At 35.2% G+C, this 16,404-nt stretch overlaps 1 protein-coding gene across 2 annotated transcripts in view; it reads left to right on the forward strand.

Moving 5' to 3' along the window:
* HSD17B4 (hydroxysteroid 17-beta dehydrogenase 4) overlaps positions 1-16,404 on the forward strand; it is a 60,620-nt gene that overhangs the window by 24,693 nt on the left and 19,523 nt on the right. For both annotated transcript variants that reach the window (XM_014874357.2, XM_088156606.1), the window contains 4 exons: positions 1,214-1,285; positions 2,798-2,901; positions 5,379-5,444; positions 14,092-14,161. In XM_014874357.2, the coding sequence (XP_014729843.1) occupies positions 1,214-1,285; positions 2,798-2,901; positions 5,379-5,444; positions 14,092-14,161 (312 nt within the window). The remainder of the gene's footprint in view (positions 1-1,213; positions 1,286-2,797; positions 2,902-5,378; positions 5,445-14,091; positions 14,162-16,404) is intronic.

The raw sequence follows: 16,404 nt of genomic DNA on the forward strand, positions 1-16,404 counted from the left end.
TAGTACTGCATATCCTTTTTACAAGGAGTGGGGGAGAAGAGAGGTGAGCTGCTGGGTTCTTGAAGGAATTCTGAAACTGTTTTAGAGATCAGGTGTTTTGAGATCTCAGTATACTTAGTAAAATACTCATAATCTTAGATACAGTAAGAAAATATACTACATACCTATGTATTATTCATCTAATTTGATACTAATTACCAGAACTTTAAAATATTTCAGTAAGGTTGTATCATAAAACTTTTGTATGTTTACCTAAGAATTCTTCAACATTGATTTTATCTGTGTGCCTGTAAGAGGATAAGACTTAAATTATGCATGTAAAAAAAATGGACATCCTAATGAGGCGGCTAAAATCCAATTAATTTTCTTCCTGTCAAAATTCTCAAGGTATTAGTTACTGCAGTAGCAAATTCTTCTCAGAGATGGCTGAGTAATCCCAGATTACAGCAACTGAGAGTTGCATGTTACATTAATTCAGAATGTGCATGTGTCTGGATTTTTTCATTAGTAGATTTTAAAAATTAAGTTTTTGAGAGTATAGCAAAAAAAAAAATGCAAGCCACAAATAAATGGCGAAATTTCTTGTTGAAACAAAAAAGAGATCTGAAAATTATATTTACTACAAAGAAGTCTGATTAGTAATGGATTGCCAGGACTTCATAAAGGTTTTTGGTTTTGCATTCCATAGGTTGATTTATAAACTCATTCTGTCTCTAAAGCAGTAACCTCTATGGCAAACTTCAGGGACCCCTGTGCCCAGGCTCTGAGCTGAGCTTCTCTTCTGTAGGGCTGTGGTTGCCTCAGCCCTCCTGAAATCCACGGACAATCCTTAAATAATTGGAGCTATCTTTGAAGAGAGCAATGTATTAGAGTCTAAAAAGTGATGTGTTTAGTTCTGAATACATGAACTATAGCAAAAAACCCCCCGAAGTTACAAAAATACCCCAAGCAAAGCAACACTCAGATCTTCAAATCAAGATGTGCAAAGATTCCCAGACACTGTTATAGTCAGGACGATTGTAATTAATATGACTATTACAATGCTTATGATGATGATGATTATTGTAATAATACCAATAGCAGCATACTATAATGGTAGTGGTAGGTAAGGAAGTTAGTAAGTAGAGTAGTTAATAAGGAAGTGTAAAGAGCTATCTGTGGGCTTCATTCCTGAAGCAAAACTTTACAATGTGCACATGTTCTTTTCTTACAGGAGAATTAACTTCAGTTGCAACTGTTGCTGATATTCTGGACAAAGGATCAGGAGCAGTCTTGCTAATAGATGGTAAAATAGTTTATGGCTTTTGATGGAGGTGCAGTTATATTTATTAGGCTTCATTTTTTAACTAGCTGTACCAATAATTGCCAGCCCCGTCACGGAAAAGACTTTTAGCTTATTAAATCTCAGTGAGATATGGCTGTGTAATTGTTCTTGGTCAGTCAACCTATTGAAATAGAAACACTTTCTTCTTGTGTAGGTAGAACAATGCACCATGCAAACCGATCAAAGTGTAATTGTTCTTGGGTAGTTAGCATACTGAAATAAAAACACTTTCTTCCTGTGTAGGTAGAATAATGCAGTATGTAAACTGATCAAAGTTCTTAACAATAAGAATACCTTTCCTGCCTGAAGGCAGCCGGTTTGTATTCCGCCACCCCACAGTAAGGGGTCTGTGTCTGCATGTTTGCATGTGTTTTGTGGGTGGTTTTGTGAAGATTAATCATGTAGTTATGTTGTGCTGACCCATCTGCAAAGCACTGGTCTTTAACAGCATGTCCTGCATTCCTTTTTTATGTCTACATTATTTTATTCTAAACAAAACGCATTTCCTTCCTCTTGTATCCAAGTTAGAGCATGAGAATGTCTCCAGAAATTGATAACCTGTAGTTTTCAGAATCTTATTCTCATTACATGTGATTACGCCAAGGTCCTTTGTGAAACTGGATAACAAGAGCAGGTTTATAGGCTAAACAGCAGTAGGTTTATCTCTAAATACTGTTGGCCTTTTATTCCTTCAGTGGTCAGATAAAGTTGTAAAAGGTTTTTACTGACCATTACTCATAGGTGTGTTTTGCTTTCATACTGGGTAATATGAAGCCTGTCTATTCCTGCAACATGCAAAAGTTCTTTTTCGTGAGCAGAGTATCAGTGGTTTTTAAATTTCTTCTGGAGCTGTAAATGAACATTATTAACAAAACAGTGCTGTGAATTCCAGTCTAAGGTGTGAAGGAGTGAAATACATATGAACTGAAATAGGAAGCTGAATCTCAGTTCAGTGTAAAAAGTCTAACCTGTTCAAAAGAAGAAACAGATGACCTTAAACTCTGAACTCTTCTCATACAAAGTGCTGGTACCACTTTTTGTGTGAGTTCATAATCTACTTTACACACTGGCTATTCTCAATTGCTTTTAATATATCGTATCTTATTGTACAGTTCTGTATTTAAATAAATGTTTATACAATCTGAGATGCTGAAATAAATCTATTTTCAGCTCTGTGTTGTCAGATATTTTTAGCACCTTGAATGTCGTTACCATTTTGATGGCTCATTTTTTAATTTTAATGCTTTAATATAGATAAAGTTTGTAATACTATTTGAAACGGATCCTCAGTCTTCCCTACTAGGGAAGTGACTTGCAACAGTGCAGTGTGAAAGTGTGACCACTGTCCCCTGAGTCGTTAAAATGAGCTTTGTCAAGTTTCCGGCTGAACTTGTCTCTTGTAACAACACATGATGGTTGTATGAAAAAGGAGATTGAACACAATATATGACCTTCCTCTTCTTTGTCTTTCAGTGAATACCTATTGTGGAAAGGACCTAGTATGTTACAATCAGTTCTCTTTGTTTTTTATTGGAGCTGGAAGATTTGGTGGAAAACGAACATCAGAAAAGGCCAAGGTAAATCCACACATACTCATATTTAAAAATCACCAAACACGTAAAGACTTGTGTCAGCACTGCAAGAAAAATATCTTCTATATGAACTAGGAAGTATAAACTAGCATTTAAGCAGTGTGGCTGGGCAAACTCAGATGGAATTTAAATACTTCTATTCACTGCAGAGCCTGAGTGAAAAGGTACTGTTCGGGTCTTGGGAAAGCAGTGGTTTTGTTTGGAGAGTTAGGGAGAAAAGTGGGTTGATAAACATTACATGGATGAGATATTCCTGCCCTGAAATATTTGAAATCTTAGAATATCCTAATGGAAAGCTGTATTAGGGTTGAGCTTGCAGTTTCTAAAGATTTCTAGGTGTTTTTGGAGCTGAACTTTTCTGTTTTCAGAGAGTTAGCAAGTAGCAAACTTTGTCACATGAATACAGAGTGTGTATGTCGAAATGCTTGAAGTAGCTGTTTGGGTACCTGACACTGTCCCCTTCAATGCTGTGTTGGAGGGCAGTGTCAGCTGTGACTGCCTGTTGTTACTGTGAGCTAGAGCCCTGAGGCACTACAGTGATAAATAGTTGAATAGAGGGTATGTTAAATTCAGTGGTTTTGAACATTTGTAATGAAATACATAGGTTTCATATATCTGAAATAGTGTAGGTGATGTTCTTTGGGATTTTTGCATGTAAACCTAAAAGTTTTTTTACTTAAATCTGTATCAATTATATGGAAGTTTTACCATATATAAACTTTACAAATCACATGCTGGAATGCCTGCTGCTTCAAAGACTCTCTGTTGAATATAAAAAAATTCACAAGAAATTGTTGCAGACAGTGTATTGAGGTCTTTGAAGGAACTCTTAATTCTTCTATAATCAGATTTTATAAGCAGTGCACATGAAAAACACTGTGGTTCAAGGCTAACCTATAGTTGTGACATCAGTGAGTCCAGTGTAGTGCTTTGGCTAGTTAAACATTGGACTTCAGGCAACTGTAATTTCTTCACTCTATTCAGTGAAGTGTGAGAATGTTATATACGTTATTTTACATTTTAAAATATGAAGAATACCTGTTTCAGGCAGCTCCTTCCCATGATAAAAAAAGTCCCACAAATGTAGTCTCATTAAGACAACACAATAATACAGCAATTTCAACAGAGTCATCAGCATGCCAGTTTCCTATGGTGAATTTTCCTGCTTTTTCCTTGCAGACCTTCCCAATTAAAGGAGTTTCTCTATGCAAAAAGAAATCCCAAGCTGAACAGACCTATGTTGTAGTGTGTCTTTTTGTCACTTAACACTTTCGTTGAATTTGAACATTGTATTACAAGTTGTGAAACATATTTCCAAGTTGAGGTCTGTGGTGAGCAACATGTTCTGTAAGCAACATGACACATGACTCATGTCATATGTCTCCTTTTAATTGAGGATTTCTTGACCCGTGGGTAGAGGGATTTCATTGATTATTCACATGTTGGCTAGTTTTAATGGCTCAGTAGGTCAAGTTGAGTTTCTTTAGATTGGCAAGTCGTGCTTATTTTGAAAGCATGTTTGAGTAAGGTTCTTGTTATCAAGCTGATTGTGTAGGTCCACTGTGATTCTCAGATATAACAAGAGAAGTTGTCAAGTCTTCCACCCCAGAAGTGGTCTTGCTCTGTGTTAGTAAACAAGGAAGGGCCTTTGCTTTTATTAGACATGAAACTACACAGCTCTTGGTTTCTTATTATTTCTCTTTTCTTTGCTAATGACCTTACATAAATTAAGGTAAGTAAAATTACTACAGGTGAGAATCAATTTGCTTCCTTTCATTTTAGAGCTTATGCCAGTTTCTTTCTGGGCTTTTTTTGTTTGTTTTGAAAACACAAGGAGTAAAGGAGGAAAAATATTTCAGCTACTTTAATAACTTGAATTGGTTATGGTGTACTTTATGTTTGTCATGTTTTTGCAGTAATGTGGGGCTTAATATGCAGCATGTAATTGCAAAAAAAAAAGTAAAAGAAAAAAGTGTAAAACAAGAAAGTGCTGGAAGTGCATAAAGGTGAAAAGTAATGAAACATAGTCCATGGGTGAGGTAGTAAATAATTTTGTTCTTCATTGTCCCTGTAAAAGTATTAATTTAAAAGCTTCTCTTTTATTTCTATGTTCCGAAGCATTTTAATATTCAATGAGACAACTACTTTTTCTGAGTGAATCATTCTTGCTTGACTTTTTTTGGATAATTTGGAACAAATGTTATCAAACTCATCAGGTGAATCATGTAACTGTAGGCAGGATCTGATGCTTCAGAATCACTGTCTTTATAAGGCTGACCTTGATAAGAGACCTTTTCTGGACTAAATATCTTTATTTGTCCATAAATGTAGAAAGGATAGGAGGAAGCATACTAAATGCTAAATATTGTTTGTTTTTATGCATAACTGCTATATTCTGGAATTAGGTATGGATAAAAGATTTTTGCTGTGAAATACTACTAATATTGTTATTTTTGCTTTAGCCAACAGCAGTTCCACCCAAGAGACCCCCTGATGCTGTAATTTCTGATGTTACAACAGTTGATCAGGTAAAGTCTTGCCTTCTTTAGGTGTGGAAATCTTTGTTTTGTTTGGAGAAAGGAGTGTTAAATGATGTTAACTAATAGATCAGGTTTTCTGCTATACCTCAGGTATTTATACTTGTTTATTTATGTTTAAGTGTGTATATGTATATGTGTGTGTATGTATGCATAAAACTAAAATGTCTTCCAGCTTATAATCATGTATTCAATGTACTGTGTAAAACATTATTTTCATAAGACTGATGAAATTTTATAGTTGCTTATTACAAATTTTGCATAGAACAAGGAGATGAATGTTTGTATTCTGTTGTACTTTGGAAAAAAAGGTTCGGGCTTGCTGAAATTTACAAACATAGTACAAACAAACACATTGTGGCAAAAGAAAAAAAAGTAAGTGCTTGTGACTCACAGTTTTGAAAAAAGTTAAATTTGTGTAGTACGAAGAGTCAAGAGAAACCTGAAATATTGACAGACACCTGTCCATGTATGTTTCTATTTGTCCACATTCCTACTGGTTCATGGGCATCTGCTTTCCCCATGCAGAAACCTGTACAAAGAAATACAACTTCCTTTCAAGGTAAACATGCAGGTGTCAGACGATAAAGAAAGGAAAGTCTGGAACTACCAACGTTAGGGCACTGAGTGGTGTTTCCAAAATCAGCTTATCCATGGCAGGTGGCTTTTGAAGATGGAATTAAAATGTTGAGCATTAGCTGAACTGTGGGAATTGCAATGTCTGCTGAGCATCTCTCTGATTATATATGGAGTAATTAAGTCTCACCCAGCTGATTCTTGTGCTTGAAGTCCAAGTTAGCCCTACCCACTTCAGCTGGGAAAGAGAGCCAAGATCAGCATTTTTGTTTATGTTACTGATTTAGACTGCGTCCCAAAATGCACAGCATTGGTCTAGGAGGTACAGGTGTCTAATTCTTCTCAATGGGCTTAATGGAAAATTGGCAAGGTGAGCAAGGAGCAGGGAATGATGAGGGAGTACTTTTTTCCTGGCAGGTGCTTAAATGTAGTGGAAGGTGCTTTCTAGCAGCCTTTATAAGATGAGATACAACATCTTTAAAGGTCCAATATTTAAAAATATTTATTTTGAATGTTGGAAAGATTCTCCACTGCATGATTATATTGGAATTGATTCCAGACTCATCAGTTTTCACATGGTATTTATGATTGCCTTGTTCGTATGGTAATTTTAGTTTCTGAGCCTTAAACCCATATGTCCAGAACTGTTACTGTGCATAACAAGCTCAAAGTTCATGAGATAAAAGATAGTAATGACCGTATAATGCAGAAGTTGGGAAACGTGCTATTGCAAAATTGATTCTTGTAAATAAAAGAAGTAGCAGAGAGTAGCCACTTCACTTGTTTTTTTTTTTAAGATCTACTCTGACAGGTAAATATATGAAAATAATTATTTTCTAGTTAGAGGAACCACAGCCAGTGGACTTTGATAATCACAAGAAGGCTTCTGTACCTAATTATTTCAGTAGCATTTGTGTTTCAGTGATGATGATAGAAGTGGTGTACAGAAGAGGGGAATGTGTAGCACTCAGGAACTTTATGTACTGATACAGACTTTAATGGAAGGACAGCTTGGGAAAATTTTTTAGATTTACCAAGATTTTACATTTATGTGTCTGTGGGATGTCACATAAACGCCCAAAATCTTCTTTAAAAATGGAAGCTGGCACACAGATTGCTTCAAAATTTCTGAATGTCTTAGTGTTTAAATGAAAAGTGTGTTGACAGAAATGACTGTTGCCATTCAACTATTGAATTGGTACAGACTATAGGACAGACTTGAAGAGTCAGTTTGCAGAAGGCATTTGATTTAACTTAAACTTAATGTGATAGTTGTGACACTCAGTTTTTGTGTTACCATAATTACGTGGCTAATCATGCTCTTCATAATTAGCATTTTCCCCTTTTCGTATCATGATCATGTAGTAAACCATCTGATAAATGGACTTCCATGCAGGTTTTAGAAATATTACACATCAAGGTAATGGCTGTAGTTACCTTGGAAGTTTATTCAGTTCTAACTCTGCTGCAGTGGGTTTTTTCTAGGAGGAGGAATGTTGCAGACCAGATTAAGCACTGTTTACTGAGGAGAACACTGGAATGGAGGGCTAAATAACTGTTTCTGCCCATCACCATGTGTTCAGCAGAAGAGAGGATACAGCCACCTACAGTTCCTGGAAAAATTTTGTGCTATGTGGCCATTGACAGAATGAAGTAATCTTTTTAGTTAGTGGTATCAAAGACTAATAGCAGGAGGTATAATATATGTTTATCCTTCTCAGATCTGTACCCATTTCTGAGAAGTTCTTTAAATTCCAGACAGTGCTTATGAATAAGTTGCAGTACCATGATGTAAGCTGCTTAAAGGTAAAAGTGGCTAAGAAAAATTTCAACGTATCTGATCTTCTAAAAGCCTTTAAAGCTTAAAATTGCATCTTGCTGAAGGGCATTAAATATTTCTTCTGTATTCATGAATTCTTCTGCAAAGAACTAGGTGACAATTTTTCCATTTTGCCCTGTAGAGATGTGCGTGTGTGATGGTATTTTTCTAGCTTGTTCTCTCTCTGTAACCTGAACTTCACTTTACTAGACACACTGGCATAAATCTTTTGAATAAAATAGACCTTCTGACAGAAGATCAAGATGTCTAGAGGGTGTTTGACTATTAGCCATTAGCAAGAAATGAATCATTCAATTTCAACCCTATAGGGAATGCTTAATGCAGTTTCAGAGCTTTTGTCCTGGCAGTTTTCAAGCTGGGGGCTTAAATTAATCAATCAAAATGATTTTGCTGAATGGTTACTAATGCAATGAAAAATAACACACAGGGAATGACCTGTATCTCTGGAGAATTTTGTCTGCATATAGCTTTCACAGTCTTCCTAAATATGTTGTTTTCTTGGGAACTCATTTCCTGATGACACATAAGGTAAGCTGAAGTGCTTATTTAAAGTGTATAATACCTTAACTTACACAAGTCACTTCTGCAGATGGAAACAAATAAGTTGTCTTGAATTTGTTGTGGGCTTTCTCTAGTTTATTTGTTTGCTCATGGGAAACTCACGGTGTTATGATATTCTACAAGTTTCCTTCCAAAAAACTGTTCTCTATCTTCAAATATCAGAAATAATATTCAAAATACACAGTGTAGTGACAACAAATAAGCAGCTTAACAGTAGTGCACAGAACGAAAATTTTCACCAAGTCATTTTAGTTTTACTGTTCTCTGTTTTCTTTCACCTTTTTTCTGAAAGCTATCTGTTTTGTTTGCAGTATGGCAAAACTAGAGCCTGTAGTATGTGGAGCTTTGCAGGACTTCCAAGTTTTTGTTAGTGTCAACTCATCTCAATAGAGTATCTAGTAATTTTGCAAAATATTTGCCAGTAGGAAAGTTCTCTTTGCTTGCAACAGTATCATATATTTCTCTACAGTATTCTCCCACACTGAATTCTGACTGTGTGCTTTATTTCTCTCTATTGATATAAGACATGACAAAAAAAAATTAACAGTAGATTTTAGCTTAATAATTCATTAAGCATTCATTAAACGCTTCCTATGCTCCTCTTTTATTCCAAGAATTCTTTTTAGTAAGTTTTTATTGTAAATTCCACGCTTTTACAACAAATTAGATTTCTGCATAATTGTCATTACAATTGTTTCGAGTTACAATAAGAATTGTAATTTTAGCCAAATTTGACACACTGAAAAACTAAACTCAGGTAGATGCAGTATGAGCAGGACTGCAGGACTGAGAATGACTCGGGAAGGGGACTCCTGCAGTCTTAATCACAGGATGCTGATAACACTACTTCATACAGGACAGGGGCCAATTATTTTCTCCTCTTTAGAGAAAACAAAAACTGTATGTTTGAAAAAAATCCCAAACCAGCAATTTCTTCACATCCTGTCAATCAATGCTAGATTTATACCAGGAACTGAAGGCTTTACATAGTTTTTTTTAGATTAGTCTTTGTATGATTTACTGAATCTTTTTCAAAACCTCCAAATTAGTAAAGAATCATATTCACTTGTATAGTATATATATACATATAGTCTCTTTTTTATGCTGCTAATTGTATCACATCCAGAAGAATCAACATCCAATGCTGTATGCCACTCCTTTAAATGTTCTCTGTACAATTTCAATGCCTCAAACATTTATAAACAGCCTTGCTTTACAGATTAGAAAATACAAGGAGAAAAGGTTGAGCAACAGAAACACATTCCAGCTCCCCAATGGAAAATTTGAAGGTCTAGTTTTTTAAAGCACCTCACAATTTTGATGTACAACACAGCCTCTGTGGATTTCAATTTCAGCCTATGATGTTCAGATATCCTCCAGCTAGTCCTACTCCTAAATTACATCTTTCAAATTCCATTGTCTAATCCTCTCCTACCAGTCACTGATTAAGAAGCATCCATGTCTGAGTGCTTTTGGATATCTGGGCAACAGTGGCCCACAGACCAAACTACAGAAAATCCCCTGTCAAGCAACTGCAGTTCCAATCAGTCCCTAACCATGAGATAATTTTCCTCTCACTACTCCTTCTTAGAATGTAACTTCTTGCAGCAAATGACACAGGAAAACTGACTTCCTACACTGTCTCAGTTCATTCCTACAGCTTTTTCCTCGCATGCTCCTGAAGAAGAGGGAAACAAACACACCATTCATACCTGCATCACTGGAAACTGTATCATCAAACACTGCACACAAAGCAGATTAAGACTACAAAACCCACAACCTTTACTTAGAATTTTTATCTTTTTAGATATCTGTAACACTTAAAACACTATCACAGTTTTCCAAATTAAAGCGACTTTAAAATGACAGGATATAAATAAGCTCTTTCAACCGACCACTATGAGGCTCAGCTTCATCAGCTCTGAAGAAGAATGTAAAAATTCTTGAAAGCAAGAATAGCCTAACTGCATGACCCTGGCAGCCTCAGTGCAGAAGTTCCGTGTCCTTGAGATCTCCAAACTGCATGGAAAAGTAGATGTGGCAGAAATCTACATGTGATAGCTCATGTGACACTGCATTGCAGAGTCTTAAAGGGTTCACAGCATGTACACAGCTGGTTCAAAAGCATTACAGGTTGAGATACCATGTTTTTCAAACCTGTCTAAATGTACTAGTCTGGCAATCAATTTGTTTAGACAAGGTAGTATTCCTTTCCGATTTTGTTTCCTCCCCTTATCTATACATGTCTTAGTAAAGGCTATAAAAATAGTTAATCCATTTGAAGTTCCCCAAAATGAGTTGAATTAAGAGAGGTATTGTTTAGGGAAAGGCTTCTTGCATATTTGTCATGTTACTGCAAAATGACTAATATTTTGTGGTCTCTGTCAGAATATGTAAGTTGATACTAAATTTGAAAAACATTTGTATGGGCAAACAGAAAATGCATGAATAGTGCAGGGTGGGGAAGTTTTATGTACAGTGAATTATTTAAGTACTGTGCTAAATCTGAGACCTTGAAGTCAACACTGCCATTTTAAGTGCAAATTTTCACTGTTCTTAATGTGACTGAGAGCCCATTGGCACACACAGTTAAGATTGTGGATGTTTTCTTCACAAGATGGCTTGACTACTTTTTCTCTTAAATAAGCTGTAGAAGCATACATATATGTCTATGTCTATCCGTCCCTGTATTCATATATACAGACATTTACTTGGTAAGGTAAGCTTCTGGATAAAGGTATTTTTCTGCCCAGTTAGAAGGGAAAATACATGGCTAGTTGGCTTCCTTTTTCATTAACTTTACCACTGACCTTTATTACAGTCTGCGGGAAGACTGAAAAATTGGCACAGACAGGTTTGATAGTGCCTTTTCTTTTGTGGTCTGGCAGAACTCCTAAATTGTTAGGAAATGAGACTTGACAGTTTGTGTTATTAATTGGAAACAATTTAACCATCTTATTACTGACTTCAATCTAATGCTTTGCATCACTTGATTCTTGTAATCCTCCAAGGATGCATCTTGGGTTGGTTGCTTGGTTCCTTCCCCCCTCTGTCCCCAATGCTGTCACTTATGAAATGTCCTTATTGGAGGAATATAGAAAGTAGAGCCAACAGGACATTAAAGCAGCTCCATTTTCATATTGACTGTAGTTTATGTAATGAAGATTTACCAAAGATTGTGGTAAATGGCAGACCTGATTTGGCTGCACTGAATCTGAGAAAAACTACTGTAACTGTTTTATTCACTTCTGCCTGTGTTTTTTCTAGCTGTGACCAGTGTCATTGTAGTTACTGAAAATATGAAAAGACAAGTATCATTTCCCAGATTCATATGTCAGACTTTTAGTTAAGTACATTGAACACATTTAATTCTCTGGACCCAGTTATTTTCTAGCTGCTACATTTATTTTGTTAGCAAAGCACAAGTATTTTTTAAAATTACTAGAAAATTACTACAGTAAGTTTGAAAAGCATTTGGTACAAGTATTGTCTCCCTAGTAGTGCTTATGACTACTCTAAATAAATGGTTAGTTCTTGTTGCAGTTTTAGTAAGCAACAGCTGCACAACTAGATTTGAGTTTTGGGCTTAACACAGAAATTTGTCCTTTTTTAATGATCCATAAATTGAAATTTACAGTACTGCAACTAAATGTTATTTAGCTAGAATTAAAATTTATTGCAACAGCTCTTTTTGTGAAAATAGCCTCCTGACAGCTTTTGTAAAAATTCAAATTAATTGAAGAATGACACTAAGACCCTAGAATTTTAATTTAGCTATGAAGTTACTTAATTATTTAATAATTTAATATCTGGCATTATTTTCTAGTTCTTGAGTAGCACTTTGCTGTTAGATTTCAGATAGAAATCTTTTGATAGAAAACTTGGGTAATGAAGGGTGATAACCTACTTCATAGAATTCTCTTGAAGAATTCTCTTTATATTGTCAGATTTATATTTACTTGTTTGAAAAAAAGTATGAGTCTGTCCCTCACTAAAAATCTCTTTCATAGTGTTATAACTTTTACATATTCAGCAAATTATTTGCCCTCTCTGGTCCTTTTCAGAATCTCAAACACAGACCCAGATAAACTTCAGTCTTACACTAGTATTAAGTTTCCAGTCTTCACTATTTTCCTAAGAAATTAATTATAGGATTAATTAGAAGATAATTGAAAAGAAAACTTATAATAAATACACCTTTTTGGCAAAAGGAAAACTACAGTTACAAATTTCAGATCCACTGTTGTCTTTTTTTTTACCCCGGAAGGAAAAGTGTTTCAAAACCAGTAAATAAATATGCAAACATCTACAGAGAAGTATTAGCTTACTATTTGCCGTTCTAAGATTTCCATGCTTATGCTATGGTGCAGTTTAGGATTTTCTTCTCGGCTGTTTTCAGTGTTCTGGTTCCAGCTGTATTGTTGTATGGCTCATAGCAAGAAAATTGCTGAGAAATAAGAGAGAGGTAGAGCTTAGTTTTAAAGCTGTAGATAGGTGGAGAAATGATCCAAATATTCACGGATTAAAAAAGAAAATAGATGGATTATGGTTTAAAATGATAACAAGAGTTCTAGTTATACTGTCTGCTTCAGACTTGATGGAAAAACAGTGTTAGACATATATTGGAAAATTCTTCCTTTTGGGAATCTGTTTTTTTTCAGCCTTCCCTTTGAGAAATCTGCTATCTTCTTTTCTCCAAATGGCATTTAGTACAGTTTACCCTCATTCAAATAAATACATACTATTTTTGTAGTTCTAAATGCTGGGAAAAAGTTTTTACCGACAGTGGGTTCCAAAGGCCAATGATATGCTTGACTAAAATACAGTTTGTTTTCAGTTTAAAAGCTTTTTTCAATTAAATCTGTGTTCAATTTGTATATGTCATCATAATTAAGCTGCTAAATTCTTGGAATCTTCATTAGTTAATGTGAAGTACTGATTTTCACTGTACTTCTGGGAAATTTTTACTAGAGAGTACTCCATTATCATTTAGTCACTGCATTTCACTGTAATCTCTAGACCAGAGAAGAAGGTTTTATTTCAGAAATTTGCACAGGTTGGCTTTTAATATCTTTCATAATACAGACTGCTGGCTGCTCTGCATGTACAGCAAATACAAGATTTGATCATGAAAATGGTAAAGCTACACAGGGAGAGGAACCTGAAGTACAGTAGCCATATTCTTCATAGTTTCTCAGGTTTATTCACATTCACAGTATATAAAGCACATTAAATCTGTATTTCTCTACTTTTTTAGTAACAAAAGAGAATATTTAACATGAAGCAAAGGTCTTCCAGAAGGCTTGGAGTGTTACTTTCGGGTTTTTTTTTTTTTTTTTGGTACTGGGATCAGCTACCCATGAATCTCCTATGAGAAGTGTATCATAATTTAAAAGGAAAAAAATTGAGGATATTTCTGATCCCTGTAAGATGAATCTGTTGTTGGAAAAACATGATGCAGTGTGTGTATGTTATTAAAAAAAAGTCATGTATATACTTCTGTTTTATACTGTGGATAAATTTGTCAAAGAAAAGAGTAATAATTAGTTTCCGTTTTACCTGCCTTGTTGTAGAGTGTAAATAGATTGTGATATGTTTCTTAATCTGTCATGAATTTCTGAGTAGCTCCTGCTTGTTCTGATTCCTTCTCTGTTTCTGCAGGCTGCCTTATATCGCCTGAGTGGGGATAGGAATCCTTTACATCTGGATCCAAGTTTTGCTGCTCTTGGAGGTGAGCTGATGGGAATACCATTGTGTTAATATTTGGATGAAGGATAATGTAAATGTATTTTTAATCTGTTTTTCACTATTTTCAACCTGGGAAAAGTAGTGATTGTTTTATAGCTGTTCTTAGAGACACCAATTAAATGTCTTCAAATTCTGCGTGACATTTCAGTTTGAAGCATTGCTTCTTGTACCTAGAAATGGGGAATGGTGTATTTACTTTACTTACAATGAAAACATACTTTCTAACCTATTTTTCTTTAGATCTTGTTTATTGCCACTATCCCGTTTTTACAATATCTGTTTTATAAGCAGAAATAATTACCTATCAAAGCTTGTGAAGGAATCCGTAAATTCTCTGATACATAGTTCTTCTAAATAATTTTGAGATTATGTAGGTCTCAGTGGAACTTTTTGTTCTTCAGTGTAGTCTTCTCAATCCCAGTAAATCCAGGAGGGCAGGAGAGAGGCAGCTTGTTAACACTTCTTTCTTATAAAATTGCATAACTGCACCTCTTGCTAGCACTCTACATGCCAAAGCACCAGATCAGAGACTGCACTAACTAATTCTTGAAGAGATATAATAAATGAAAAAGGGTATTTTCTTGAAATCGTGTTGTAAATTTATTTTTTCGGACTTACTTTCAGGCCTTTCAGGTAGTATAGTTTGATTACTCCAGACAGATTTGATTTACTTAAGAAGTTTTCCTGAATATGTATGGTATCATAAACATTACGTAAAACTACTAATGGGTAGCAACTAGTCTGCAGTTTTCTGATTAATTTCTTTTTATTATGCAAGTATCACTGTATGGTGTTCTTACCAAGATAATAAAGCAGAGCTATGCTTTCTTGTTCAGATCACACCTAACATACTTCCGCAAATTATCTCCTTTTGTAAATGCATACTAATTGGTTTGTTAACTCAGTTTTGTATAATTCTGTGTAAATTTGTGTTCATAAGTAATGACTGCCAAATACTAGAGTCCAAGAGAAGAGATTTCCTCCGTTTGTTAAAGCATTCTGTTTGTTGATGATGTTGGTTTGTTAACCATGGTGATGGAGGTGACAAATACATATTCATAACTGAAAACCCCATGTTTGGAATAATAACGATGATAATACTTTAAAAACCTTACAGAAAAAGAGAAGTAGAAATCTTCTACTGCTCACACAAAGAGCACTGACACTTGGGGAAAATGAAATTAATACTGCAGATGAGTTGTCCCTTTGTCTCAACACAAAGCTGCTGTACTGGATTTTGGAATTCTGACAGTACCCTATCTATACTAAATGCAAGTACTATCAAAGAAGAAATGGCTAGAGATATTCCACAAATTCTTTTTCTGGGTGTGCAAATGTCTTTTTTCCTTCAGAACTATTCATACTGGCTCTCACCAGTGTGAATGGGAAACAAGCATTCAGCATAATGTATTCAGGTCATTCCAGGATTATTGTTAAGACTTCCCATGGGTAATGTTTCAGAAGACATATAATACATGAAAACACCTGTTTTTATTCCTATGCCTTTATTCCTGTGTCTTGTATTTCCAGATACTAGAAAGGGAGGCAACATTTACTTTGGTTTTGTTTCAGTCTGGATATGAAGTAACTTGATTAGCTTACCGAATTTTTCTTTGAGTATGCATTAGTTTTATAAAGAAAATACCAGGGAAAAATAGGATTGGATATATTTGGCTGTTTCTGAGTTATGAATAGAGTGGATGGTTTCTGGTTCTTTAATGGTGAATTGAACTGAGGTTTTTAAGGAGCTAGATGTCGCTGTAACATTCTGAATGAGAGATACTGAAAACCTGGTTACAATACTGCAGTAAACTGACTACATGGTAAGTTTGTGCTTTCAGAGCAGTGCCCATTGTATACAAAATAGAATGCTGTTAAAGTGTGCACACTCAAATATTTTATGGGAAAGAAATGACAGAATGATCAGGCTGGAATACTTACAGTGAGAAAACAGACTCATATTCCTTTAAGCCTGTCATTCTGTCATGTGTTCTAACCTAATGCATCAAAATTTCTCTTTCTGACCTATAATTCTGCTAGCCTTGTCTTTCCTTTGGTCTCATAATTCCCATCTTTCCCAGCATTGAATCTTCCATGGCTTAACTTCAGCTTGCAACTTATTACTACACAGCCACTTGCTAATTCCTTAACTGTCCCCTCCCTGTTTTTCTCTTCACTTCCCTTTCCTCCCCAATGCCTACTCCCAGCAGGATGGAGAGTAGGGTT

Source organism: Sturnus vulgaris, chromosome Z (genome assembly GCF_052056855.1).
Source record: "Sturnus vulgaris isolate bStuVul1 chromosome Z, bStuVul1.hap1, whole genome shotgun sequence".
Classification (NCBI taxonomy): domain Eukaryota; kingdom Metazoa; phylum Chordata; class Aves; order Passeriformes; family Sturnidae; genus Sturnus; species Sturnus vulgaris.